Source organism: Babylonia areolata, chromosome 25 (assembly GCF_041734735.1).
Source record: "Babylonia areolata isolate BAREFJ2019XMU chromosome 25, ASM4173473v1, whole genome shotgun sequence".
NCBI classification, from domain to species: domain Eukaryota; kingdom Metazoa; phylum Mollusca; class Gastropoda; order Neogastropoda; family Buccinidae; genus Babylonia; species Babylonia areolata.
In genome coordinates this window covers 28186141-28214126 of record NC_134900.1, presented here as the reverse complement: position 1 = coordinate 28214126, position 27986 = coordinate 28186141, and the positions used below count along the sequence as shown (strand labels likewise).

The window sequence follows — 27986 nt, the reverse complement described above, 5'->3', positions numbered from 1 at the left end:
GCAAAGTGAGAGCTGTATGAGCAATGATTTGTCTGTCCACTGCAATGGGAATTCATTTACAGCTTTAGTCTTTTGTGAAGGACTATGATTCTCAAGGTTGGAGGCAGGATTGCACTGACTCTTAGTGCTGCAGCTGTGGGGGATAGTTGGCCATCCAACACCCAATGTCCTTAAACCCTCTTGGTCAAGAGAGTGGGGGTGTAACTTAGGCAAAACAGTCTCCACTATAACAAGAGAGGCAAGGCCTTCAAGACTCACTTGTGATAAATTAAGTCCCCTAGCATTAATTACAGAGTAATTTCCCTTTTTTTACTATCTGCACCAAAACGTTTGCAAAATAAATAAAAATTCCATGCTTAGCAAAAGAAGTTCCTGTTTGAACAAAAAATGATAATAATGACTCCTCTTGTTGTTGTGTCAGAATACGAGGTCAAAGTGCCAAGTTTAGAGAATACAAAAGATATAAATATAACAGTAAATGCAGTTTGCATATAATTAGGCTTCTTTTTTGTGTGTGTGTGTGCCCATCCCAGAGGTGCAATATTGTTTCAAACAAGATGACTGGAAAGAACTGAATTTTTCCTATTTTTATGACAAATTTGGTGTCAACTGACAAAGTATTTGCAGAGAAAATGTCAATGTTAAAGTTTACCTCGGACACACACACACACACACACACACACACACACACAGACAACCAAACACCGGGTTAAAACATAACATTCAATAAAATTCAAGCCCAAATGGATGGGACAACAGTTGCCTCCTCTGCTGTTCTGATTTCTTACTGACTCTCCACTGATGATACTGTATTCTCTGATACCATTCAAGAAAACAAGTGATATTAACTTTAACATCTTGTCTAAGTAGGTACTCCATCTTAGTATGACACTTTGACTACAAATATGACTACTGAGGCAACGAATGAAAACCAAATCAAGGAATATGCATGAAATATGCATAATATTAATAACTGTTATGGTGCTCATAAAATAAAGATATACCACAGCTGTAGTGCTGAGATTACATGCATTAGTCATTGTTGCAGTAGTTTATTATGAACTCAAATCAGTGACATGCATCTCATAGCTACAAGAATGAGCAAAGAACATGGATATAGGGTGATGGTACTGTTTCTTGACAATAACAAGCAAGAACAAATACTGGATAGAGACAATTATTATAAACTATTGCTTAGGAGCCATGGTACGTTTTTTTGTTTTTTTCATCTTTTTTTTCCAACTTACGACTCAGCTGTCCTTGACAATCTGACCTGGATTAATCGTTCAACTGTAGTGTTGTTGTGTTTTTGACTGTGAGGGAGCATTTATCTTTAGGGCAACACTACCAGGCTGCAGTCTTATTTATTTATAGCCCAACACTCGGCTTATATCACAGATTGACATAAGTTTTACATTTGGGCCAACAGCAAAGTGAGAGCTGTATTATCAATGGTTTCTCCAGTCAATGGGAAACCATTTACAGCTTAGTCTTTTGTGAAGGACTATGATTCTCAAACTAGGAGGCAAAATTGCACTGGTTCTTAGTGATGCAGCCTTGTGGGCTAGTTGGCCTTTGGGAACCATCCCAACGCCGACTGTCCTAAAACCCTCTTGGCCAAGAGAGTGGGGATGTAACTTGGGCAAGACACTCTCCACTATAATCAAATTCTAGCCCAAACAGTCGGAACAGCAGTTGGCTCCTCTGCTGTTCTGATGGTCATAGTCGGACACGACTGACTATCATATATAGTCTGTTCATCTAAGATGAATGGACATATATAGATCAGTGCTCGGAACCCCACTTCTTTTCGTAATAATCACATCTTGATGCCAACCAGGCCTGAGAGATACAGACACCTGAGGAACTGGGATCAGGAAAACTGAGCAGCACTCCTGCATTCTTGAAGCAGACAGTGCATCAAGTGGGTCTTCCCAGTCTTCCCATCTGAGCCCACAGCACACTGAACTCGGGACAGAAGCCCCTCATGGATCCCTCGGAACCCACTGATCTAAAAATAGAATGGACACATATATATATTTATATATATATATATAGATGAGTGCTCGGAACCCCACTGTGATTGGCTCAAACCTGTATCCCCCAAGGAAGCTTTGTGCTAATGCACACACATACACACAAAATTTGTGTGTGTTTGTTCGCTTTTGTTTTGTCAAATATCACGAACCTGGCAAAAAGACAACAAACTATCAAACAAACCAAAAAAACAAAAGAAAAAAAAAAGAAAAAAAAAGAAGAAAACAACCCTGCATCCAGAATGTGCTTGTGTGTGAGCATGGGACTTGTGCATCTCAAGTGACCCCCAAAACTGACTGCACACAGCCTTGCCATTGTTGTCCACTACAGACAGCCACCACCACCACCACCACCACACACTGAAGACCACAATGTGCATGTTATCTATGTTGCTACCATACTAAGCATGTGCTACTCCAGAAAAGGCATGGTAAATGCAGACAAGAGAGGGTGGGTGGGTGGGGGAAGAAAACATTCTGTCATATTCATATAATCAAATCAGTGTAATCACATGGGAATTTAAGGCCATGAATGCATGATAGAACAAACAAAAGAAACAAAACAAAACAAAAAAAAAAAAAAAAAAAAAACACCAAGTCTGCTATGATTTGTTGAATTCAGTTTGAAGAATGCTTCATGAACTCAGTTTGATGAACACTTGGGAGTTTTAGCATTCTGGCTGAGCACTTCAGAATTTGATTTACTTCACTGTGTAATTTGGCCTTTGAATACTTTTGGTGCACCTGGTACAGTAACCCTGTGTTATTCATATCACATCAAACTATGATTTTATTGCATGCTCAAGTTTTTGTTTATTTTATTTCATATAAAAAGGAAAAGTTTTGAAAATCCACTAGAATGATACAAAATAAAACAACAGATAAAGCTCTGACTTTTCTCCATTTAATCATGTTGCTGATTCTATCACCTGCTATTTCCTGTATCCAGGTTACTCTTCTTTTTCCTTTTGGGTTTTTTTAATTTTAATTTTTATTTTTTATTCCACCAAATCCCGAAAACGCCCAACGATAATCACAACAATTAGAAAACAACCAATATACGGCACAACAAGACCCTAGATACTGCAAGATTACAAGGACTCAACAATCTTAATCATAATTAACATTTGAATTCCTTTGTACACCTCTCTGCCTTTAGTTTCAAAGTCCACAAATAGTGCTTGCCAAAGGCCTTGGTCATAATTAGCACTCTACCATTCCTAATCTGAAAGGGTTCAGAGCCTAAAATGTAACAATTTTTCTTACATAAACATAATGACTGAGCTTCAGAAAGCGACACAGTCTTCACTGTTTACACTGTTTATACAGATTCAAAAAAGCTGCAGTATATAATTCAGAAAATAAAAAAACTAAAAGACAATAACAGCGGTCCAGTGTGCAGGTAGGTGGAAGAACACAGTGCAGACTACAGCAGCAGAATCAAAAAAAAAAAAAAAAAAAAAATCCTTCAGTTGATGGAGGAAAAAAACAAAAAAACTACATGACAGGGGGGTATGCAGCAAAAGTTTGGTCTGCACAAGGCATTGAAGATCTACGATAACATGAGGAAGGGAGGTAAACAAGGAGAATACCAAAAGCAGCATGATGAACAAAAGAGGTGAAAATTACCCATCCGTTAATCTGTGATAAAAAACCAATGTAACAGAAAATGTGATGAGTGAATAAACAAATCAAAACACGAGGGGTACACACATCCACACACATAAAGACACACATACACACACACGTACAGAACTCCAGGTCTAGAAACAAAACATCTGGCTAGTGATTGGCAATACACACATCTACGCTGCATCAACAACTCAAAGTTCTCATCACACTTCATATCTGACTGGTTTATGTACATCTACGCATGCTTGTAAAATAATAAATGAATAAACAAATATATATATATCCTAATGAAAATGATCCATTCTATGTCAAACACTCTAAATAACATGCTCATGCTTATAAAAGATAATATTCGTAAAAAATAAAAATAAAAAATGGGGAAAGAAATCTGTTTCAAGCCCAAAACACTAATCACACATGCTTACATAAAAGTATTTATCTTTGAAAATCATCCGTTCTATAATCATAATTCCACTCTTTTCAGACTGACTCACAACCAGCTAATGCTAAACAACAATAGATAAGAAAACTGCTCTTATGATGTCAGAATAATTCTACAGCAAATGTTTTGCTGTTCGCACTTTGAAGTAAGCCGAAAAAAAAGAGAGTAATGAATCAGTTATATCACAGAATCAATTCATGCTGGTAAGTGATCACAATTTAAATCATATCAAATAAATTCCATGCTTCAGTCAAAGATAAACATATTCATGCTGGACAAAGTATAATTATTGATGCATATGCACAAGTACATGTAAGGCAAATAAGCAAATAAACATACAAAGGGCAGAGCAAATGCTACTGATTATCAGTTCAAACCGGTTCATTATAAACTTGGTGTATTTCTAGACCCATCAATGGAAAAACCAGGCATTTAAGAAATAAGACAAACAAAACATGGCTATTTTGATAATTGTGTATGTTCCACTGACACATTAGAAAAAAAGTAACGCAATTTTTTCTCTGCTTATTTTAGATATGCACACAAATTATAAACAAAACAAGCAACTTCCCCAAACATGATGCTGATGCCTTTTTTTTTTTTTTTACCTCATCAAATCAGAACTGACAACCACACTGAATATACGTCTGAGATCCACTGTATGAAGCAAGGCGGTGAAACAACAGAATCAACACTGAGGCAAACACTTAGCAAGTCAGCTATGTTCTGTGTACAACTCCAAACTGATGTACACTGTTTCTTTTCTAGCCAATGTACATCATCTCCTTCTAGCCTTGGCTCAAGTCATGCCCAAAAAAAATTACCAGTGGGACGGCTCTTTCTTTTTCCGTTTATCAGTTTTTTTGTCTGTTCTGGAATCGCCGAATGGAGGTCAACACAAAACGGGTGAAATATCATGCCATCTGTCACACATTTTTTTTAGCACTTGTATATGTGCACTATGACAAGACTTAATGTAAGACTTTCTTGTTGTCATGCCGAATTCATTGCATTTATTTTGTTGAAATTTTCATTTTCAAATAAAATAATCCTAAAACAAACTATCATGCCCAGTCAAACAATAAGTGATAGCTTCCTTTCCACAGAACATCCAGATGCCCAGATGCTTTTCTGCACAACTGTGGCGGGATAATTCTAATATTCCCTCTCTGTTTCAAATGATTTGATTTAATTCAAAGACAATGGAATGAAACAGGTCATATAATCAAAAATAGATCAAAGACTGATTTAACTCTTTCCATACGAACGGCGAAAGAGACGACGTTAACAGCGTTTCACCCCAGTTACCATCATCAAAATATTGCAAGCGGAAGGCTCTTATACTGAAGAGGTGAATGTTGACAAAGAATACCACAATTCTGAAGACAGAAGCTAAAGGTTGGGGTCTGTGTAGAGGAGAAGAGAGGACTGGCCGTACTGAGTTAAGCAGTCTGTCAAAATGGTCACTGGAGAGTAAAGAGAACTGAGTCTGTACAATTCTAGAGAAGTGTGCTGTATAATAATATTGATGATAATGATGATAATAATAATTATAATCATATTATTATCATTATCATTATTATGATCATCAATTAAATGTGGAGAAAAATGTAGACAAGGCCTCCTGCAATGAGTGTAGTCCCTTTATTTATAATTCATGCTAATCCTCTGATGCTCATCTCAGAAATAATAATAATAGGAAACTGGTTCAAAGTTACAGTGGCCTCAGATAGAATTACAGGCAAAAAAAAAAACCCCTGTTCAACATTTAGTCCTCCAAGCACCAAGCGAACAACCTTAATCTGCTTGAAAACCGTCCGGAGACTAACAACAACAACAACAACAACAATAAATAAATAGATAGACAAATAAATAGATAAATGAATGAATAAATAAATAAATAAATAAATAAACAAACAAACAAACAAAACACACAGCAACCTGGGAACACGCACAATGCCCTCGTTCTGGCACTGTGTGCCCAGGACACTGGAGAAAGAAACATGCAAGAACCGAGTCTTCATCATGCACACCGACTGTGCTACTGCTTGACTGAACAGTGTTAGTGAGACACGTGTAGACACCTCTGTGACACTTCTGTTACTGTACCAAACGGAGTCAAGGGGGGGTTAAGTCCTTGAAAGAAAGCCAACACAAAAGGCCATGATTATATCATTAGCTGAAATCACGGTGAAATTTTTTTTTCAGTGTCAGGAACTCTTGATTATCGCACACACACACACACACACACACACACACACCACTACATGTGTTGAATTGCTGGATATGGCATGTGTACATGCTTATACACGGACATTCTCACGCTCACAGATGTCTGCACGCACATATGCATGCATACAGACACACACACTCCAATAACTGGGAGACCTGCACTTACACACACACACACACACACACACACTTGCGCACATGCACACACACACACACACACACACACACACACACTTGTGCACATGCACACACACACACACACACACACACACACACACACACTTGCGCATGTACACACACACACACACATCTACACGCACACGTACACAAATACATACAAAAATACTTCACATTTTTATACCCGAACTAAAAAACATAGAAAAGCATCAACAAATAAAACGTAGATCTACATCACCCAGTCAAATAAGCAATCACTCCAAATCTAAAAAGAAACACAGCTTAACAATAAATCAAAGACTTACTTTTTCCGAACTTCATAGAAATTCATCTGCAAACCAAAACAAACAAATGCACAGGTAAAACATAAAGTCAACACAGTGAGTGTGTGTAAGGGTGTGTGTGTGTGTGTGTGTGTGTGTGTGTGTGTGTGTGTGTGTGTGTGTGTGTGTGTGTGTGTGTGTGTGTGTGTGTCTTCTTTCTCATCCCCCCCGCCCCCCAAAAAAACCCAAAAAAAACCAATCTCCATCTCCATACTCTCCATATTTTTCTTTAAAAAAAAAAACAAAAACATTTCCACTGATTCACTTGCTTTCGTATTGCACTCACACTGTTTGTTTGAATGCAGCTGGTGATTTGGCTTTAGGCTCTTACTAAAACTGTTACCCTTTTGCAGTAAAGTGTCTATGGCTTAAGACTGCTGTTTAAATTTTCATAAACTTCGATATGCCTATAATAATTTACTGACTTATGAAAACTGAAATCAGTGTTTACTGTAACTGATAAGTTTGCCAAAATGAGAACAGCAAGTAATCAAGAACTCAGCATTTGTATGCAAAGCCAAGAAAACATTATCATATCCACATTATCAAATTCACGTGTTATTGTTTAATTGTTTATCACTTTTTGTCACAGCAATTCAAGCTGCTCTCCCTGGGAAGACCACTGAACTGTGGATCCACAGATGTGGTGGAGCGTTTATGGATTTGTCTGAATACAGTGACGCCTCCTTGAGTACCTAAACTGAACTGAACTGACAACAACAACAACAACACCAGAACACGAGGACATACCTGACACCACACAACACCACCACCACCACCACTACCAACAGAACACGATGACGAACCAGACACCACACAACACCACCACCACCACCACCACTACCAACAGAACACGATGACGAACCTGACACCACACAACAACACCACCACCAACAGAACACCATGACATACCCGACACAACAACAACACCACCACCAACAGAACACCATGACGTACCCCACACCACACAACACCACCACCAACAGAACACCATGATGTACCCCACACCACACAACACCACCACCAACAGAACACCATGACGTACCCGACACCACGCAACACCACCACCACCAGAACACCATGACATACCCGACACCACGCAACACCACCACCACCAGAACACCATGACGTACCCGACACCACGCAACACCACCACTAACAGAACACCATGACATACCCAACACCACACAACAGCAACACCACCAACAGAACACCATGACGTATCTGACACCACGCAACACCACCACCACTACCAACAGAACACGATGACGAACCTGACACCACACAACAACACCACCACCACCACCACTACCAACAGAACACGATGACGAACCCGACACCACACAACAACACCACCACCACCACTACCAACAGAACACGATGACGAACCCGACACCACACAACAACACCACCACCAACAGAACACCATGACGTACCTGACACCACACAACACCACAACACCACCACCAACAGAACACCATGACGTACCCCACACCACACAACACCACCACCAACAGAACACCATGACGTACCCCACACCACACAACACCACCACCAACAGAACACCATGACGTACCCGACACCACGCAACACCACCACCACCAGAACACCATGACGTACCCGACACCACGCAACACCACCACTAACAGAACACCATGACATACCCCACACCACACAACAGCAACACCACCAACAGAACACCATGACGTACCTGACACCACGCAACAGCACCACCACTACCAACAGAACACGATGACGAACCCGACACCACACAACAACACCACCACCACCACCACTACCAACAGAACATGATGACGAACCTGACACCACACAACAACACCACCACCAACAGAACACCATGACGTACCCCACACCACACAACACCACCACCACCACCAGAACACCATGACGTACCCGACACCACCACCACCACCACCACCACCAGAACACCATGACGTACCCCACACCACACAACACCACCACCACCAACAGAACACCATGACGTACCCCACACCACACAACACCACCACCACCAACAAAACACCATGACGTACCCCACACAACACAACACCACCACCACCAACAGAACACCATGACATACCCCACACAACACAACACCACCACCACCAGAACACCATGACGTACCCCCACACCACCACCACTACCAACAGAACACCATGACATACCCAACACAACACAACACCACCACCACCACCAACAGAAAACCATGACATACTCCACACAACACAACAACAACACCAACAGAACACCATGACGTACTCCACACAACACCACCACCACCACCACCAGAACACCATGACGTACCCAACACCACACAACACCACCACCAACACCACACCACCACCAACACCACACAACACTACCACCAACACCCCACAACAACAACACACTGGTTCTAATCACACCAGCAGTCGCCAGTATTTTCTCCCCCTCCACTAGACTTCGAGTGGTGGTCTGGACGCTAGTCATTTGGATGAGACGATAAACCAAGGTCCAGTGTGCAGCATGCATTTCGCACATGTAAAAGAACCCACAGCAACAAAAGGGTTGTCCCTGGCAAAATTCTGTAGAAATATCCACTTGAATAGGAAAACAAATAAAATTACATGCACAAAAAAAAAAAGAAAAAAAAAGGGTGGCACTGTCAGTGTAGCGACGCGCTCTCCACGGGGAGAGCAGCCCGAATTTCACACAGAGAAATCTATTGTGACAAAAAAAAAGACGACACCAATACCACACAACAATAACACCAACAGAACACCATGACGTACCCGACACCAGACAAAGCTGGACTGGGTGATGACCTTCCAGGAGCGACAGACGCAGGCGCAGTTAGCCAGGTCCTTCAGGTCCACGTAGCTGAAGATCTGCACCACAGTACATCCCTCACATCACAGTACCGCCCTCACATCACATCGCCCTCAAATCAACAAAGACCCGCACCACAGCACCACCCTCATCCTCACATCAACAAAGATCTGCACCACAGCACCACCCTCATCCTCACATTAACAAAGAACTGCACCATCTTCATCCTCACATCAACAAAGATCTGCACCATCCTCATCCTCACATCAACAAAGATCTGCACCACAGCACCACCCTCATCCTCACATCAACAAAGATCTGCACCACCCTCATCCTCACATCAACAAAGATCTGCACCACAGCACCACCCTCATCCTCACATCAACAGAGATCTGCACCACCCTCATCCTCACATCAACAAAGACCTACACCACAGCACCACCCTCATCCTCACATCAACAGAGATCTGCACCATCCTCATCCTCACATCAACAAAGATCTGCACCACCCTCATCCTCACATCAACAAAGATCTGCACCACAGCACCACCCTCATCCTCACATCAACAAAGATCTGAACCACCCTCATCCTCACATCAACAAAGATCTGCACCACCCTCATCCTCACATCAACAAAGATCTGCACCACAGCACCACCCTCATCCTCACATCAACAAAGATCTGCACCACAGCACCACCCTCATCCTCACATCAACAAAGATCTGCACCATCCTCATTCTCACATCAACAAAGACCCGCACCACAGCACCACCCTCATCCTCACATCAACAAAGATCTGCACCACCCTCATCCTCACATCAACAAAGATCTGCACCGCAGCACCACCCTCATCCTCACATCAACAAAGATCTGCACCACCCTCATCCTCACATCAACAAAGATCTGCACCACCCTCATCCTCACATCAACAAAGATCTGCACCATCCTCATCCTCACATCAACAAAGACCCGCACCACAGCACCACCCTCATCCTCACATCAACAAAGACCCGCACCACAGCACCACCCTCATCCTCACATCAACAAAGATCTGCACCACAGCACCACCCTCATCCTCACATCAACAAAGATCTGCACCATCCTCATCCTCACATCAACAAAGATCTGCACCACCCTCATCCTCACATCAACAAAGATCTGCACCACCCTCATCCTCACATCAACAAAGATCTGCACCACCCTCATCCTCACATCAACAAAGATCTGCACCACCCTCATCCTCACATCAACAAAGATCTGCACCACAGCACCACCCTCATCCTCACATCAACAAAGATCTGCACCACAGCACCACCCTCATCCTCACATCAACAAAGATCTGCACCACCCTCATCCTCACATCAACAAAGATCTGCACCGCAGCACCACCCTCATCCTCACATCAACAAAGATCTGCACCACCCTCATCCTCACATCAACAAAAATCTGCACCACAGCACTACACTCATCCTCACATCAACAAAAATCTGCACCATAGTCTGAACAGCCAAGACTGTGACATATCTGAACAGCCAAGACTGTGACATACCTGACATATCTGAACAACCAAGACCGTGACATACCTGACATATATGAACAGCCAAGACTGTGACATACCTGACATATATGAACAGCCAGGACTGTGACATACCTGACATATCTGAACAGCCATAGACTATGGCATACCTGAACAGCTAAGACTGTAACATACAGAGCCAAGACTGTGACATATCTGAACAGCCAAGATTGTGACATAGCTGAACAGCTAAGACTGTGACATATCTGAATAGCCAAGACTATATCTGAATAGCCAAGACTGTGACATATCTGAAAAGCCAAGACTGTGACATACCTGAACAGCTAAGACAACAAAGACTGTGACATGCCTGAAGAGCCAAGACAGTGACATACCTGAACAGCCAAGACTGACATATCTGAACAGCCAAGACTGTGACATACCTGAACAGCCAAGACTGACATATCTGAACAGCCAAGACTGTGACATATCTGAACAGCTAAGACTGTGACATACCTGAACAGCCAAGACTGTGACATATCTGAACAGCTAAGACTGTGACATACCTGAACAGCCAAGACTGTGACATATCTGAACAGCCAAGACTGTAACATATCTGAACAGCTAAGACTGTGATATACCTGAACAGCTAAGACTGTGACATAGCTGAACAGCTAAGACTGTGACATATCTGAATATCTGAATAGCCAAGACTATATCTGAATAGCCAAGACTGTGACATACCTGAACAGCTAAGACTGTGACATACCTGAACAGCTAAGACAACAAAGACTGTGACATGCCTGAACAGCCAAGACTGACATATCTGAACAGCCAAGTCTGTGACATATCTGAACAGCCAAGACTGTGACATACCTGAACAGCTAAGACTGTGACATACCTGAACAGCCAAGACTGTGACATACCTGAACAGCTAAGACTGTGACATATCTGAACAGCTAAGACTGTGACATATCTGAATAGCCAAGACCGTAACATACATTACATATATGAACAGCCAAGACTGTGACATATCTGAACAGCTAAGACTGTGACATACCTGAAGACCCAAGACTGCAACATATCTGAACAGCTAAGTATGTGACATACCTGAACAGCTAAGACAACAAAGACTGTGACATGCCTGAAGAGCCAAGACAGTGACATATATGAACAGCTAAGACTGTGACATATCTGAATAGCCAAGACCGTAACATACCTGACATATATGAACAGCCAAGACCATAACTACCTGACATATATGAACAGCCAAGACCGTAACATACCTGACATATCTGAAGAGCCAAGACCGTAACATACCTGACATATATGAACAGCCAAGACTGTGACCTATCTGAACAGCCAAGACTGTGACATACCTGAACAGCCAAGACTGTGACACCAAGACTGACATAACTGAACAGCCAAGACTGTGACATACCTGAACAGAACAGCCATGACTGACATACCTGAACAGCTAAGGCTGTCATGTACCTGAACAGCCAAGACTGTGACATACCTGAATAGCCAAGACTGCAACATTCCTGAACAGCCAAGACTGTGACATACCTGAACAGCCAAGACTGCGACATACCTGAATAACCAAGACTGTGACATACCTGAATAACCAAGACTATGACATACCTGAATAACCAAGACTGCCATATAACTGAACAGAACAGCCAAGGCTGTGACATACCTGAACAGAACAGCCAAGACAGTGACATACCTGAACAGAACAGCCAAGACTATGCTCTACCTGAACAGCCAAGACTGACATCTGAACAAAGACTGTGACATACCTGAACAGCCAAGACTGTGACATACCTAAACAGCCAAGATTCTGACATACCTGAACAGCCAAGGCTGTGTGACCTTACCTAAACAGCCAAGACTCTGTTCTACCTGAGGCAGCCAATACAGACATCTGAACAAAGAATGTGACATACCTGAACAACCAAGACTGTGACCTTACCTGCACAGCAATTTTCTTCGGCAGAGTGGAGACACTGTCACGCGCCTCACCCGTCCCCTGTCCAAAGAGGTCTTCGTCCTCCATGTTCTCACCTCGCTCCAGTCTCTGATCAGAGAGATACAAACCATTTCATTAACCCTTTTGGTGTACAAGAATGAAAGAAAAAAGAAAAAAAAAAAAAAAGTTGGGCAATCAGATAAACCCAGTCTGAATCTTATATATATATATATATATAAAAAAAAGAAGAAAAAAAAAGAGAAATAAGAAGCTAGATTGTTTGTCTTATACTATCTGACTGATTAAAAAAAAAGAACAAAAAAAAAAAAAAAGAACAAACCCACTGCTATTGCTTTTCTACGTCATTTACTTCTCTATTCCTTCCTGATCACTACTCTATCCACTACACAACCAAAAGGTGACTGCTTTTTTTTGTTCTGTAAAAATAAACCAGTATCTTCCATTATCTTCTTGTATTTCCTTGTATTTCTTTCTTTTTTTTTATCACAACAGATTCCTCTGTGTGAAATTCAGGCTGCTCTCCCCAGGGACATGGCGTCGCTATACTACAGCGCCACCCTTTTTTTTTCTTTTCTTTTTTTGGTATTTTTTCCTGCATGCAGTTTTAATTTGTTTCTCCTATCGAAGTGGATTTTTCTACAGAATTTTGCCAGGAACAACCCTTTTGTTGGCGTGGGTTCTTTTACCTGTGCTAAGTGCATGCTGCACACGGGACCTCAAATGACTAGCGTCCAGACCACCACTCAATGTCTAGTGGAGAGGGAGAAAATATTGGCGGCTGAACCGTGATTCGAACCACCACGCTCAGATTCTCTCGCTTCCTAGGCGGACGCGTTACCTCTAGGCCATCACTCCGTATCAGCAACATAATGCAAAAGATGTGTGATTACTCTCTTGCTTTTTCTACCTAATCAGATTTCTTTTTTCTTTTCTTTTCTTTCTTTCTTTCTTTATTTTCATGCCTTCAATACAATCCATGCACAAATTTGAAAATTCAGACTACTGGTAAAACATTGTGCAAATTTATCGACCCAAAACTGTTTGTTTTTTTTTTTGTAACAGTTTCTTTGTTGTTGTTGTTGTTGTTGCTGTGTTGTTGATTTAAAAAAAAAAAAAAAAGAAAAGATTCATTTGTTAATTTGTATGTGTTAATGGAAAAGAAGATAAATCTAATGTAGTTTGATTTATTCAACAGAGACAATCAAACCTGAACAAAGCTTTTTTTTCGACATACTATTAAAACTACTCTTACCTATACATTTTGTATCCTGTTAATTAGATATCAGGGGGGGGGGGAAACAAGACAGTAATCAATCAACAACAAGAAGTAACAGCCAATGTGAAAAGGAAAAGGGAGTGGAGAGAAGAGAGACAACTCTGCAAAAATATTACACGGGAGCAGAGAGAAGAGAGACAACTCTGCAAACTATTACACAGGAGCAAAACAATAACAAGAATAATTCAACAACAACAGCAATAATCAATAGCAGTGCTTAGATTTGATTTGATTTTTAAATTATAGAAAGTGTACTCTCAAATATACAAGCACATTAAAATGAAAACTACATTTCTGGCAAAATATGAACTGTGTTTTGAAAATTATGACCAGTATATACGATAATCATCTTTAACAGAAATGTATTTCACAAAAAATAGCATAACACTCTGGAGTTTTGCAAGTATGAAAACAAATTAATCTCTCCATTTCACTGAAATTGTATATCTTTTAACTTGCTGTTTGGATCAGTTTGCTAACTGGCAGTTGGATCACATGTATTTAGGGTGGAAAATCATTTGAAAATAAATGAAGGACAAATTGTCCAGTAAAAAACATCAAAATACTGATGCACTCTATGACCTTCAACACACACACACACACACACACACACACATACACACACTATAATTTAATGTCAATACAAAAACCAGATCAACAACAAAAACAAGAAGGCGGAAAGATGCTAAAAACACTCAAACTTTAGCTGAACACAAAATCACTTGACCGGTGATAACTTTGCCAACAATCATTGGAATTTTCAAACAACTACTCAAGTAAATCAAATACACGATCAAGATTTTCCACTAAAAAAAAAAGAAAAAAAGAAAAAAAAAGAAGAAAAAAAAGCCTGTCTCATTCTTTCTCGTGGGAGAAGTCCGACAAAAACATTTCTGTGAAACAGAACGTCCTTCACTGATCAACACTTAAGACTCACCACTTTCCTTCCAGCAATATAACCCATTTCATGCCTGAAAACCTGAAAGGACTTCTGAGGCAGAAGTCACAATCTGACTCACAAAACACATACATTATCTCCTTTCAGCAGTCACTTCCATAAAATTTGCCAGGACAGGGCAGGAAATCTCTACAATCTAACTCATGAAACACTTACATTATCTTCTTTCAGCAGTCATTCCCATAAAATTTGCCAGGACAGGACAGGAAAGGAAATGCCTAAGTTAAATCCAATGCCTCCATGACCTAATTCAATCACACACTTTTGCCAAAAGCCCAAACAAAACTGTCTTTTATATGACTCTTCACGCGCTACGAGAACATGGTCTTTAACTGCTCAGTGAAAGGTGCAGTTTTCGTTTCAACGATACTACCATATGCCCCAGGTGTGCAGTCTCCTAGCTATGCCTGAGTGCTTCCGCCATGAGGAAACGGCATGAATCATAAAGAGAACGATAAACCTGATAATCCCTGTCCGTGGGTTGCTGTCTCTGACCTAAATTAACTTTCATGGCTCACCCCGGAAGAGGGGTGATATCAGGACACAAACAAAATGAAAAGGCCAAGGGTCAGCCACAAAGGTCACAAAGATAACACAATCTGTATCTATCCTCTTGTCTCTCGAACAACACACCATAAACTATCTCCCTCTCTCTCTCTGTTTCTCTCTCTCACTCACTCTCCGAATATCAGTTTCTCTTTTTTTTCCCCTACTGAGATAAAACACACACAAATGTGTGCACACACACACGCACACACACACACACACTGTTTTTCTATCTCATTCTCTGAATATCTGTTTCTTTTCTTTTTTTTTCTCACTGAGATCACACAGACACACACACACACACACACACACACACACACACACACACACACAATCTGTATCATTTTCTTTCTCTATCAACACCCCATACAGTCTCCCCCTCTCTGTTTCTCTCTCTCTCTCTCTCCCTCGATGTATCTGCCTGGCTCTCCAACACTGTTGTTTTTTTCTTCATTTCTGTCTGCTCTACAAATATGTACAATAGCCTGACAAATAGGCACCACCACCAAGACAAAATATTCGAAATTTTCTCTGATGAAATATATATATATCATTGTGAAAATAACAGACATATAAATTCCTAAGTTTTTCAGGCCAGTATGAGATTCAGAACAAACTTCCTTTCGACAAACAAAAAGTAAGTTAGGTAAGTAAGTAAGTAAATAATTTGCACACAGAAAAAAACAACAATACAAGTCTGGTCCATAATAATAGTTAATACTGAACATCTATAAAATAAAAAAAAATAAAAAAAATGTGGGGAAAAAACGTCTTGGCTTTACTTCAAAAGGATCAGGTTTGAAATTAACTTTCACTTCTATAAAATGCGCTCTATTCAGCAACTTTCACACACAGACCTAAATCTAACAACCATCAAACTGAAGCAAAATAAAAACAAACACAAAATAAGAATGACAAAAAACAAGAACAGCAATGAAACAAACAAACAAAATCAATACAAGCAACAAGAAATGAACCACAAAAACACACTAAGCCACTCTTACTCACTGATTCTTGTGTTGGGACCAACAAAAAAACTGTTGTTCACAAGCAGAGTGACCAAAAAACACTGGTCTGTCAACACAGCAGTACTCAATACAGCACGCTCCTAAATCTATTACCATTACCTGTCAAAGGAATTAATCGTGAAAGCAAAGGTGTGCACACACACAAACACACACACACACACACACACACAGTGGCAAACAAACACACATACACACACAGTTGCAAACACACACACACACACACACACACACACACACACAGAGTTGCACACACACACACACACACACACACACACACAGAGTTGCACACACACACACACACACACACACACACACACAGTGACACACATACACACCACAAAAGACACACACACACACACACACACACACACACACACACAGAGTCACACACACACACACACACACACACAGAGTGACACACACACACACACACACACACACACACAGAGTGACACACACACACACACACACACACACACACACACACACATGCTGTTGCTCGGCAGTATTAAAGTGATCTGCTGATCTGCAGACACAACACAAAGAACTTGAGCACTTCATTTTTGTCTGCCTTGAAATGACACAAAAGGTTTCCAAGTTACCTGTGTGCTTTATAACAGTGAATAACACTCCACAAGACAGCTATAGGTGGAAAAATTAAAGCCATCTTCTGTGTTACATATCAACCGAACTTTTCCATTCTTTTGATGACTTAATAAAGTTCGGTATAACTAATTGTAAACCTTTCTTTGCTTTTCTTTTGTTTTCTATCAATTTTTTTTTTCAATCTTTTTTGGCTTTAGCTTAACATGTGGGTAAGATACTTAAATCTGAATTTGCTTTGCAACTGGTCGTGTTGGAGCAGCCATGAGGGCTGGTCTGTGAGGGGCAGTGTGTGTGTGTGTGTGTGTGTGTGTGTGTGTGTGTGTGTGTGTGTGTCCTAACCTGGTCAAAGGCCCCGACTAAGCTATCGCGTTGGGTTACGCTGCTGGTCAGGCATCTGCTTAGAAGATGTGGTGCAGTGTATATGGGTTTGTCCGAATGCAGTGACGCCTCATGAGTAACTCAGCTGAAGTGAACTGAACTGGCTACATTTTCTCTCAGTCGGAGCATGCTTAGCCATGTGTCTGGGAACAAAAGTGAGTCTCTCCTCTTGTTGGAACAGCCACCTCATCTCACTCTCTAGCTCTTTCTTGGGACGAAGGTAAATGTTTGTGTTTGTATTCCAACTGTTTCTAGCTCGCTCTGTGTGTGTGTGTGTGTGTGTGTGTGTGTGTGTGTGTGTGTCTGTGTTTTTTTCATATTTTTTAATTCTTGTTTTCTTTTCCTCTGTCCATATTTCCATATTTCATACCTAATCCTTGTGGATTTCTGTCAGGTTTTTTTGTTGTTGTTGTTTGGATGGTTGTTTTTTTTGTTGGCTCCCCCCCCCCCCCCCCCCCCCCCTGTGTATGGGACTTTATAGCTGAACACCATATAACTAATTTGGCCTGTTTTGTCTTTCTCTGCTATGTCACATCATCAGGGGATAAGCTGTATACTTACAACCTGGGATTGGGGGTCTGGGTACTGCTACCATCAGCTTACCTTTCTTGAGGAAAGACACTTCCAATCTGTGCTTCAAAGACGATGTATTGCCCACCTTACTATTCAACAACTTGGCACACTAGTACGCAAAGTGTGTGCGTGGTATTCAGTATTTCAGTAGCTCAGACAAATCCATATACGCTACACCACATCTGCCGAGCAGATGCCTGACCAGCAGCGTAACCCAACGCGCTTAGTCCGGCCTTGACAACAAAAAAAAAAAAAAAAAAAAAAAGGAAAAAGTGTGCGTGGGTTGTTCGTTCGTTCTTTAGTTTAACGTCTTTTCACTATAAGTGATATATTGTGCGTCGGTGCGTGTATTCTTATGCGTGTGTGCATGCTGCGGGGGAAGGAGAGAAAAAAAAAAAAGGTGTTTGTGAACTTTTGCATGTCACTTGGTAATATATGTCTTTTCTTTTTTCTTTCTTCCCCAAGATACACTGGTGAGACAGTAATCTGCAGCTCAGATTATGTGTGTGTGTGTGTGTGTGTGTGTGTGTGTGTGTGTGTGTGTGTGTGTGTGTGTGTGTGTGTGTTCCTAACTATGCATCCTGAAGCCACAGAGTTTGTTTGTTTTTCTGTGACAAGTTGACTTTTAACAGCAAAGAGTTAAAGTTACTGTAACATTAATATTTAGCAATGATACACATTTTCAGTTCTATTTTTCACTGTCTGTGTGTGAAAAGAAAGCGTGTGAGAAAGAAAAAAGAAGGAAAGACGTGTGCGCAAGAACTGTATGCATTTAAGTACACATTTACAAACATACACATGTGTACGCACACACACACACAGACACACACACACACACACACACACACACAAGCACAAACATGCACACACTGACACACAAAAACAACCTCAACAAGTATACATACAATCTCTCGAATTGGTTAGAAGTGCACACACACACACACACACACTCTCTCTCTCTCTCTTCCCCTCTCTGTCTCCAAATACACATATCATTTGATTCGAACAGTGTTAGAATATAAAACAACCCATGGAGAATTTTCTACTCTTGAATAATATTCCTCAAACCTTGCTGAAAGGGGCATCCAGCAACTGACAGCACCCATTTACCGAGAGCAGTACTTTTAATATCTGCAAGTTGTTTCGTTTCCATGTAACTCTTTTACTGACATTTTCCCCTCATGTGGGCTCTTCATCACTCTTAAGGTCATAGACCATACTTTACTGTCAAAAATGGCATTTTCAACTTGTGGAAGCGTTATCAAAATTGGATGATTAATCTGTGTAGTAGTGACACCACATTGCTGTTCAGGACGCTATGGATTCGACCCTTTCAGGCTGCCTTCAAAGCAAGGTTTCAGTGCACTTTCTATCCCATAATGTCACAATTTATGCACATGTATAATGTCATGATCTTCTTTATCAATTAAGCTAGCTGCAAAGAATGATTGATTGCCAGCACTTCTGTGTGGGGTAGTTCAGTGTGTGTGTGTGTGTGTGTGTGTGTGTGTGTGTGTGTGTGTGTTGTGTGTGTGTGAGAGAGAGAGAGAGAGAGAGAGAGAGAGAGAGAGAGAGAGAGAGAGAGAGAGAGAGAACACGGACATGTGACAGAATCCCAACAGATAAAATCTACATTTCTAATGCTTCATGTTGAGGTAACATTGAAAAACAACAACAACAACAACAACAAAAACAACAACAACAAAACAGAAGAATAAAATAAAAAATGATAAATAATCAAACACTGTAAACTCCAATACTGAACGAAACATAAAGTGTTAAAATATCTATCAAGTCACTTAAACCAACAATTAAAACAAAAGGGGGAGGGGATGTACAAAAGTTACAATATAACTTGAATAATTCACTAAAACCACCAATAAAAAAAGGAGGGGGGGTTGGGGGGGGGGGGGGGGGGGGGGGGGGGGGGGGGGGGGGGGGGGGGGCAGTGTACAAATGTTACAGATCATTCCAGTGCAGTGCAACACCAAACAAGTGATACTGCACAACAGTAAACCTTCTAGCACCCTTCCAATACAACCAGCACACGGGTTGGGTTTTCACACAGCAAAAAAAACAACAACACTTCTCCCATTAACACCAACAACACGAAATCAACAACAGGGTGAGGAAAGACGGAAGGTAGAGTGCGCACACACACACACACACACACACACACACACACACATCCGAGGAGGCAACACCACACACCAGGAAAACACACACACACACACACACACACACGTTACTGGGTGACCAAGGTGAGGGATCAAACTAAAACTCAGGGTGTTATACAGGTGCAAAAACAACAACAACAACAACAACAACAACAAAACAATGGCATCCACAACATATTACGGTGCTTCAACTTTACCTTCAGTTTCTACAGTGAGACAGAATAGAATGAACAACAAAATAAATATTGATATATATATATATATGTATATATGTACACATGTGTACGTAAATACAGGACTCTTGCCATGCAAAATCATAATGTGAAGAAACTGTGACACAGTAATCATGCCATGCAAATCATAATGTGAAGAAACTGTGACACAGTAATCATGCCATGCAAATCATAATGTGAAGAAACTGTGACACAGTAATCATGTATGCAAATCATAATGTCATAACTATGACACAGTAACCAAAGGCATGCATGAAACAGGTAAGGAACTTATATATAGGTATATATATATATATATGTGTGTGTGTGTGTACATCCAGGCCATAATAAAACAAACATCAAGAAGTGGTGAAACAAAAAGAAGGAAAGAAAGGGGGACAAATTTTTGTTTCAAAAAGAAAATGGAACGAAACATGCATGCAATCTTCACCAATCTGAACTGAGACGAAACTGAAAGTCACAGAGGAGACATAAGGAGACAGAGAGAATATGTTGGGGTTTTTTTTGTGTGTGTGTGTTTTCAGAGTTTTTATACATATTTAGTTTAACAGATTTTTTGGGGTATGAAATTTTGTCTGCTCTCCCAGGGGAGAGTATCTCACCACAGTGCATCACCACACATATATATTTTTCTGTCTGCAAATGTATTCTATATACTATCAAAATCATTTGTTGTTTTTTTTTCTCCTATATCATTTTGCCAGGGACAATCTTTTTGCTGCTGCACATAGGTTGGTTCTTTTTACTTGCGCTAAGTGCATGCTACACACAGGGCTCCAATTTATCATCTCTTCTGAAAGACCACCACCACCCAGACCACCACTCAAGGTCTAGTGGAGGGGGAAGTAAAAATTCCAGTCTGTATAAACGGAACTCTGAACAATGGAAACACTCTTCCTTCAGGCTCATTAATACTGGGCTGACACTCCGTGTATTCCAGGTACATCATCTATTTCATAAATCTAATGTGCCAGATAAAGGGCTCCAAGAAAAACAAGAGAGGCAAGGCCTTCAAGACTCACTTGTGATAAATTAAGTCCCCTAGCATTAATTACAGAGTAATTTCCCCTTTTTTACTATCTGCACCAAAACGTTTGCAAAATAAATAAAAATTCCATGCTTAGCAAAAGAAGTTCCTGTTTGAACAAAAAATGATAATAATGACTCCTCTTGTTGTTGTGTCAGAATAAGAGGTCAAAGTGCCAAGTTTAGAGAATACAAAAAATATAAATAAAACAGTAAATGCAGTTTGCATATAATTAGGCTTCTTTTTTTAATTTTTTTGTACCCATCCCAGAGGTGCAATATTGTTTTAAACAAGATGACTGGAAAGAACTGAATTTTTCCTATTTTTATGCCAAATTTGGTGTCAGCTGACAAAGTATTTGCAGAGAAAATGTCAATGTTTACCACGGACACACAGACACACGGACACACACACACACACACACAGACAACCGAACACCGGGTTAAAACATAGACTCACTTTGTTTACACAAGTGAGTCAAAAACTAAAGCTACACACAGACTAAAGCAAGTGTTTTGCCTGAGAAAAAAAATTTCAAGTGCTTACAGCTCACAGAAAGTGGGAAGACAATGTATACATGTTAATACAGACACAGATATCCCATTGTTCTGATTATATATTTACCCAGTACTAATTCCCAACTTCTCTTTTTCTCTTTTTTCCTTTTTTTAAGATAAAAAAAAAAATTTAACAGCAGAATGCTTTTAAATGTAAAAAGAAAAGTAACTTTTGCTAAGTGTCATTTACAGTTCATACAGTTTCATAAATTTCCTATTTGAAAGTAAGTTAGTTTTAGGCAATTTGCTTATCTGTCCACCATGGTTAAGCCCACGAACATTGTATACCTTCCCCACCTAAAACATGTTTGTTACACCCAAATGAAAAAGAAAAAAAAAGAAGAAAAAAAACAAAAACAAACAAACCACAAAAAGAGACCATAAAAAGAAGGCATAAATCTGATGCGAGATAATTCATATCAACAGGACTGTACCGTATGACTCTGAACCAGCCAAACCGTGACCACAAAAGCATGCTTCGAGAGGTAAAATGTAACAACAGTATGTGCTCCAACAAATATTGCATGCCAATGTCTCAAAAAGTCATGCAAATATGGAGTGTAAATTGTAATAATAATAATTATAAAAAAAAAATAAATAAACAACAGCAACAAAACGACTTGCCTAAACAAACACATAATACAAAAAACAATAACCCTACAACGCCATGTGAAGTGCTGAGCTACACATTCAAACAACTACACTTCAAAATAGCTTGCTGAAAGGCAAAGCTAAAGACCGAAAAAATAATAAGAAAAAAAACAAAACAACCAAACAAACAATACTACAGAAGCTAGGAGACATGTTTACCGAGAGGCTTTGCTGAAAAGAGTTAATCAATAGATGTTAATCAGTCAGTACAATGAGCAAAAACAACAAAATAGCATTCCCTTCACACACATCACACACACTGTTGTCAATCTTGTTATTTACCAAAAAACAAAAACCCACACAAAATGAATCAGGTGTGTGGGGAATACCCCAAAATCAATCACAAATGCATGGTACACATTTTAACATCTAAAAAAAAAACCAAACAAACAAAAAAACACAACAACAAAATCTGTGAAAGACATCTATATCACTTCAACCTTTGACCACGATTATTCATACCACCCACAGATTTACCACACAGGACATTAATACCCAAGCAAACATTTCTGTCATGGGAGGGGAAGAAGGCAACCACGATATCAAAAAGCTGAAAGCTAGCCATACATGAAAAGAAAAAAACAAAACAAAAACACACAAAACAAAAGGGGGTGAGAGGGTAGGAGGGTTGAGGAGAAAGGAGAAGGGGGAGGGAAGGGGGAGGGGGGGGGAAGAGAGTAATGGGGACCACTATGACCAGCTTGAAATAGAAAGAAGCGACCGACAACTTCGCCGAAACAAACTGGCATTTCCAGTTCTACCCTCAGTTGAGGGAAAGGGAAGAAGGGAGAGGTGTGTGTGTGTGTGTGTGTGTGTGGGTGGGTGGGGTGGGGGTGAGGGGGGGTGGGGTGGGGTAAGAGGAGAGGTCAGGGGGAGGGAGGGGAAGATAGAATGAGCACTTGACAAGGAATAACAAAAAAAGGGGCAATTTTTTTTTTCAAACACACACACACAGACACACACACACACACACACACAAAACAAAAACAAAAAAACAAACCAACCCAACAGCAAAGCTACAGGAAAGAGGAGGCAAACACTGAAATGGTGAATATGAGCAGGGGGCACTTGATTCTGTTGCAAACCTTAGCTCAAACTTTGCTCTGTTAGTTTATGTCTGTAAAAAAAAAAAAAAAAAAAAAAAAAAGTTTCCAGATGACAGTTTTCTCATGTGATTGGGTTATTCTTTTTTTTTTTTTTTTTTTTTTTTTGGTTTCAATTGTGTCCTACAAAGTTAAATCTTTCTTATATCAATGTTTTCCTTTTACCTGATGATTTCCTTACTTAGTAATCAAGAAAGGATGTACGAGTTATTTCACTTATGTCTTGGTATACTATATTTTTCTTACCTGAATGTTTTTTTTTTTTTTTAATAATTTTCTTTTAACTGATGATTGGTGCGTGCGTGGTGATCAGGGAAGGGTGTGTGAGTTCTTCATTTGTTTTTACATCACATATCTATCTGTTGACAATCATTTAAATGAGCCTAAAGAACATTTTCTGTTTTAACTCACTCCGGACAATGGGCCTTCACTGAGGCCCTACAACAGTTTCAGATGAAGGAGCCTGATCAGGGCTTTAAAAAGTTTTGAATTTTTGGAGTGGCACCTACTTTGCGTAATGATGTTATAACCTATGAATATCTTAACTGACCTTCCCACTCTCCACTGTGACCAATAAATGCAGAGTGTGTTACTTTGCTTGCAGCAGGAGAGTTATTTTCTAGGTGACTGGTTCAAGTGAACAGTGCATGTCAACAATGCCACCTGACCCAGTTTCTTCTCAGTCACAAGGCAGACAACAGAATTAGAAGTAGGTCAGGGATACACAACAATGTTCTGATTTTAATCAGTTTCAAACTCTGTGTGTCTTACTGGATTCATTCACAAGTCATCAGTGTGTGCAAATTTCGAACAAAAAATATGGATACTTTCATCATCTCACTGGGTGATAGCATAAAGAAGTTTTATATTTTGTCCCCAACTAACTCATTAAGTTACTGATCAGTTTGGAAGTTTTTAGTTCATAAATTCTAACACTAGTTGTTGTTGGGTTGTTTTTTTGTGTGATTTTGTGTCTTACCCATACAAATGAGCCATCTGCATGTGGGGTAAAAATCAGGGGAGCTAACCGACAGACTATGTGAGTTGATAGTTTGATGCAGACACAGTGTTTTAAATTGAACTGGCCTGACTAGAAACACAGGGGGAGGGGAGGGGGGGACTTAATTTTGAACCAAAGTGAACTGACTTGAAACACATGGGGGGAAGGGGTGTGTGTGTGGGGTGTGTGTGTGGAAAAGAGCAGACACGAAAGGTGAGGGGCAAGGGAAGACAACAACAACAACAACAACACACAAACAGACAGACCCAAAGTGAGTGAGGTTAGTGTCACAGCCACCAGCCCGGCAGGGGTGGGGGGGTGGGGGGGGGAGAAAGGAAAAGTGTATACCCATGAACATCATGAGTTCAACTGATAACTAACCCCTTGAAGCTGTGGTGCAGAAAACACAACAAGACATCGTCATGGACACTGCTAATCCCTCAACTCAACTCAAGGCTACTAGTACAACAACATGCATGAAACATCATCATCACCACTATGTAAAACATCAATCAATCTAATATCAGGGAGGGGGGGGGAGGCAAATTAGGAATGTTTCATGGAACGTGAAAACACCAATCACTTCAAGGATCAGAAAAAAAGGCAATTATATTTTAATGACTGTGGAACTGTATTGTATATCAAGGACCATCGAAGCAGATTATATTTCAAGGACCATGGAGACAGATTATATTTCAAGGACCATGGAAACAGATTATATTTTCAAGGACCATAGAAACACCAATCAGTTCAAGAATAAGGGAAAATAGGATTATGTTTCAAGGACCGCAGAAACACCAAACAATGCTAGGATAAGAGAAAAACCCCCACAGATTTATCTTTTTTTGCCTTGGCCAAAGAGAAGAGAATAAACCTGTATCAAGTCTCCTGTTGGGGGGATGATTTGAACAGAATCTACTGAGTTTATGTCTTTTTTTTTTTAATCAGCTCATTCCACTGTTAAAGATTAGATTTATACATCTGTTGAAAATGGACAGAGAGAAGAAGAATTTCAAAAACTCTCTTTCTTTACAGTTATCAGTTATTAAAAAAATAAATAAATAAAAATAAAAATTGTCCCCATTTAGCATGAACATTGCAACAAAAAAACCAACAAAAAATCACCCAAAGAAAGAAAGCAATAATCTATTCTTACATTCAAATTTCGTTGATATAAAAAAAATAAAAAAACAACGCCAATAAATGTTCGGACTGCAACACAATTTATTAGTGACACTAATAAATAAAAACAAGAGAAAAAAAACTGAATGTGACAACAACAAAAAAAAACAATGGTGACAGCGGTGCAGTGACAAGAGGAATACGATGGAATGACGGCAACAAAAACACCTGGCACAGCTGGGCAGCAGCAGCACAGCGCTTACCTCAAAGTATTCTCGCTGCTTGCGGGCCTCCAGGGTGTGTTTGTGCCAGGCCTCAAACATGATGCGTCCAATTGACACGTGGAACACGTGCTGCAGCTTCTGAAAGGACACTGGACACACACACACACGGCGGAAAACAGTCGTCATGTGTCACTTCGCCACTGACCACTTGAATAGCGTACAGTTGGTATCTATGATATCATACGTGATATTATATGCCTGTCCTCTATAAGCTTGCCCTCTATAAGCCTGTCCTCGACGACTGACCAGTGAATAGCATACTGTTATTATCTATATATACTATAGCTATATTATACTATACTATACTATACTATACTCTACTATACTATACTATACTATATGATATGATACGATGTGGAGTGATGACCTAGAGATAACGCATCCATCTAGGAAGCGATAGAATCTGAGTGCACTGGTTTCGAATCACGGCTCAGCCGCCGATATTTTCTCCCCCTCCACTAGACATTAAGTGGTGGTATGGACGCTAGTCATTTGGATGAGACGATAAACCGAGGTCCCGTGTGCAGTATGCACTTAGCGCACGTAAAAGAACCCACGGCAACAGAAGGGTTCTTCCTGGCAAAATTCTGTAGAAAAATCCATTTCGATAGGAAAAACAAATAAAACTGCACGCAGGAAAAAATACAAAAAAAATGGGTGGTGCTGTAGTATAGCGATGTGCTCTCCCTGGGGAGAGCAGCCTGAATTTCACACAAAGAAATCTGTTTGTCATAAAAAGAAATACAAATACAAATACAATACATACAATTACAATACAATACGATACGATATAATACAATACATCACATTGCAATACAATACAATACAATACAATATGACCTATGGCAGAAACAGCAGTTGACCACTGACCCTTGATTGTTATTAACATGTACATTATGATTATGATAATTATGATCATCATCATGATTATCATTATCATTACTATTACCAACGGGCGCAATAGCTGAGTGGTTAAAGCACTGGACTTTCAATCTGAGGGTCCCGGGTTTGAATCTCGGTAATGGCGCCTGGTAGGTAAAGGGTGGAGGTTTTTCCGATCTCCCAGGTCTATATATGTGCAGCCCTGCTAGTGCCTGAATCCCCTTCGTGTGTATACACAAGCAGAAGATCAAAAACACAAGTTAAAGATGATGTAATCCATGTCAGCGTTCGGTGGGTTATGGAAACAAGAACATACCCAGCATGCACATCCCCAAAAGTGGAGTGTGGCTGCCTACATGGTGGGGTAAAAACGGTCATACACGTAAAAGCCCACTCATGTACATAC

The 27986-nt window shown here is 40.2% G+C and overlaps 1 protein-coding gene across 2 annotated transcripts in view; it reads right to left on the bottom strand.

The window, feature by feature from the left end:
• LOC143299727 (F-box and leucine-rich repeat protein 13-like) overlaps positions 1-27986 on the bottom strand; it is a 60296-nt gene that overhangs the window by 21383 nt on the left and 10927 nt on the right. Inside the window, exons 7-11 of one of the 2 annotated variants that reach the window (XM_076613107.1) lie at positions 26678-26787; positions 23349-23360; positions 13162-13266; positions 9635-9730; positions 6825-6850 (exon numbers count right to left, since the gene is read on the bottom strand). In XM_076613107.1, the coding sequence (XP_076469222.1) occupies positions 6825-6850; positions 9635-9730; positions 13162-13266; positions 23349-23360; positions 26678-26787 (349 nt within the window). The remainder of the gene's footprint in view (positions 1-6824; positions 6851-9634; positions 9731-13161; positions 13267-23348; positions 23361-26677; positions 26788-27986) is intronic. The other variant, XM_076613108.1, reaches the window with a different exon arrangement.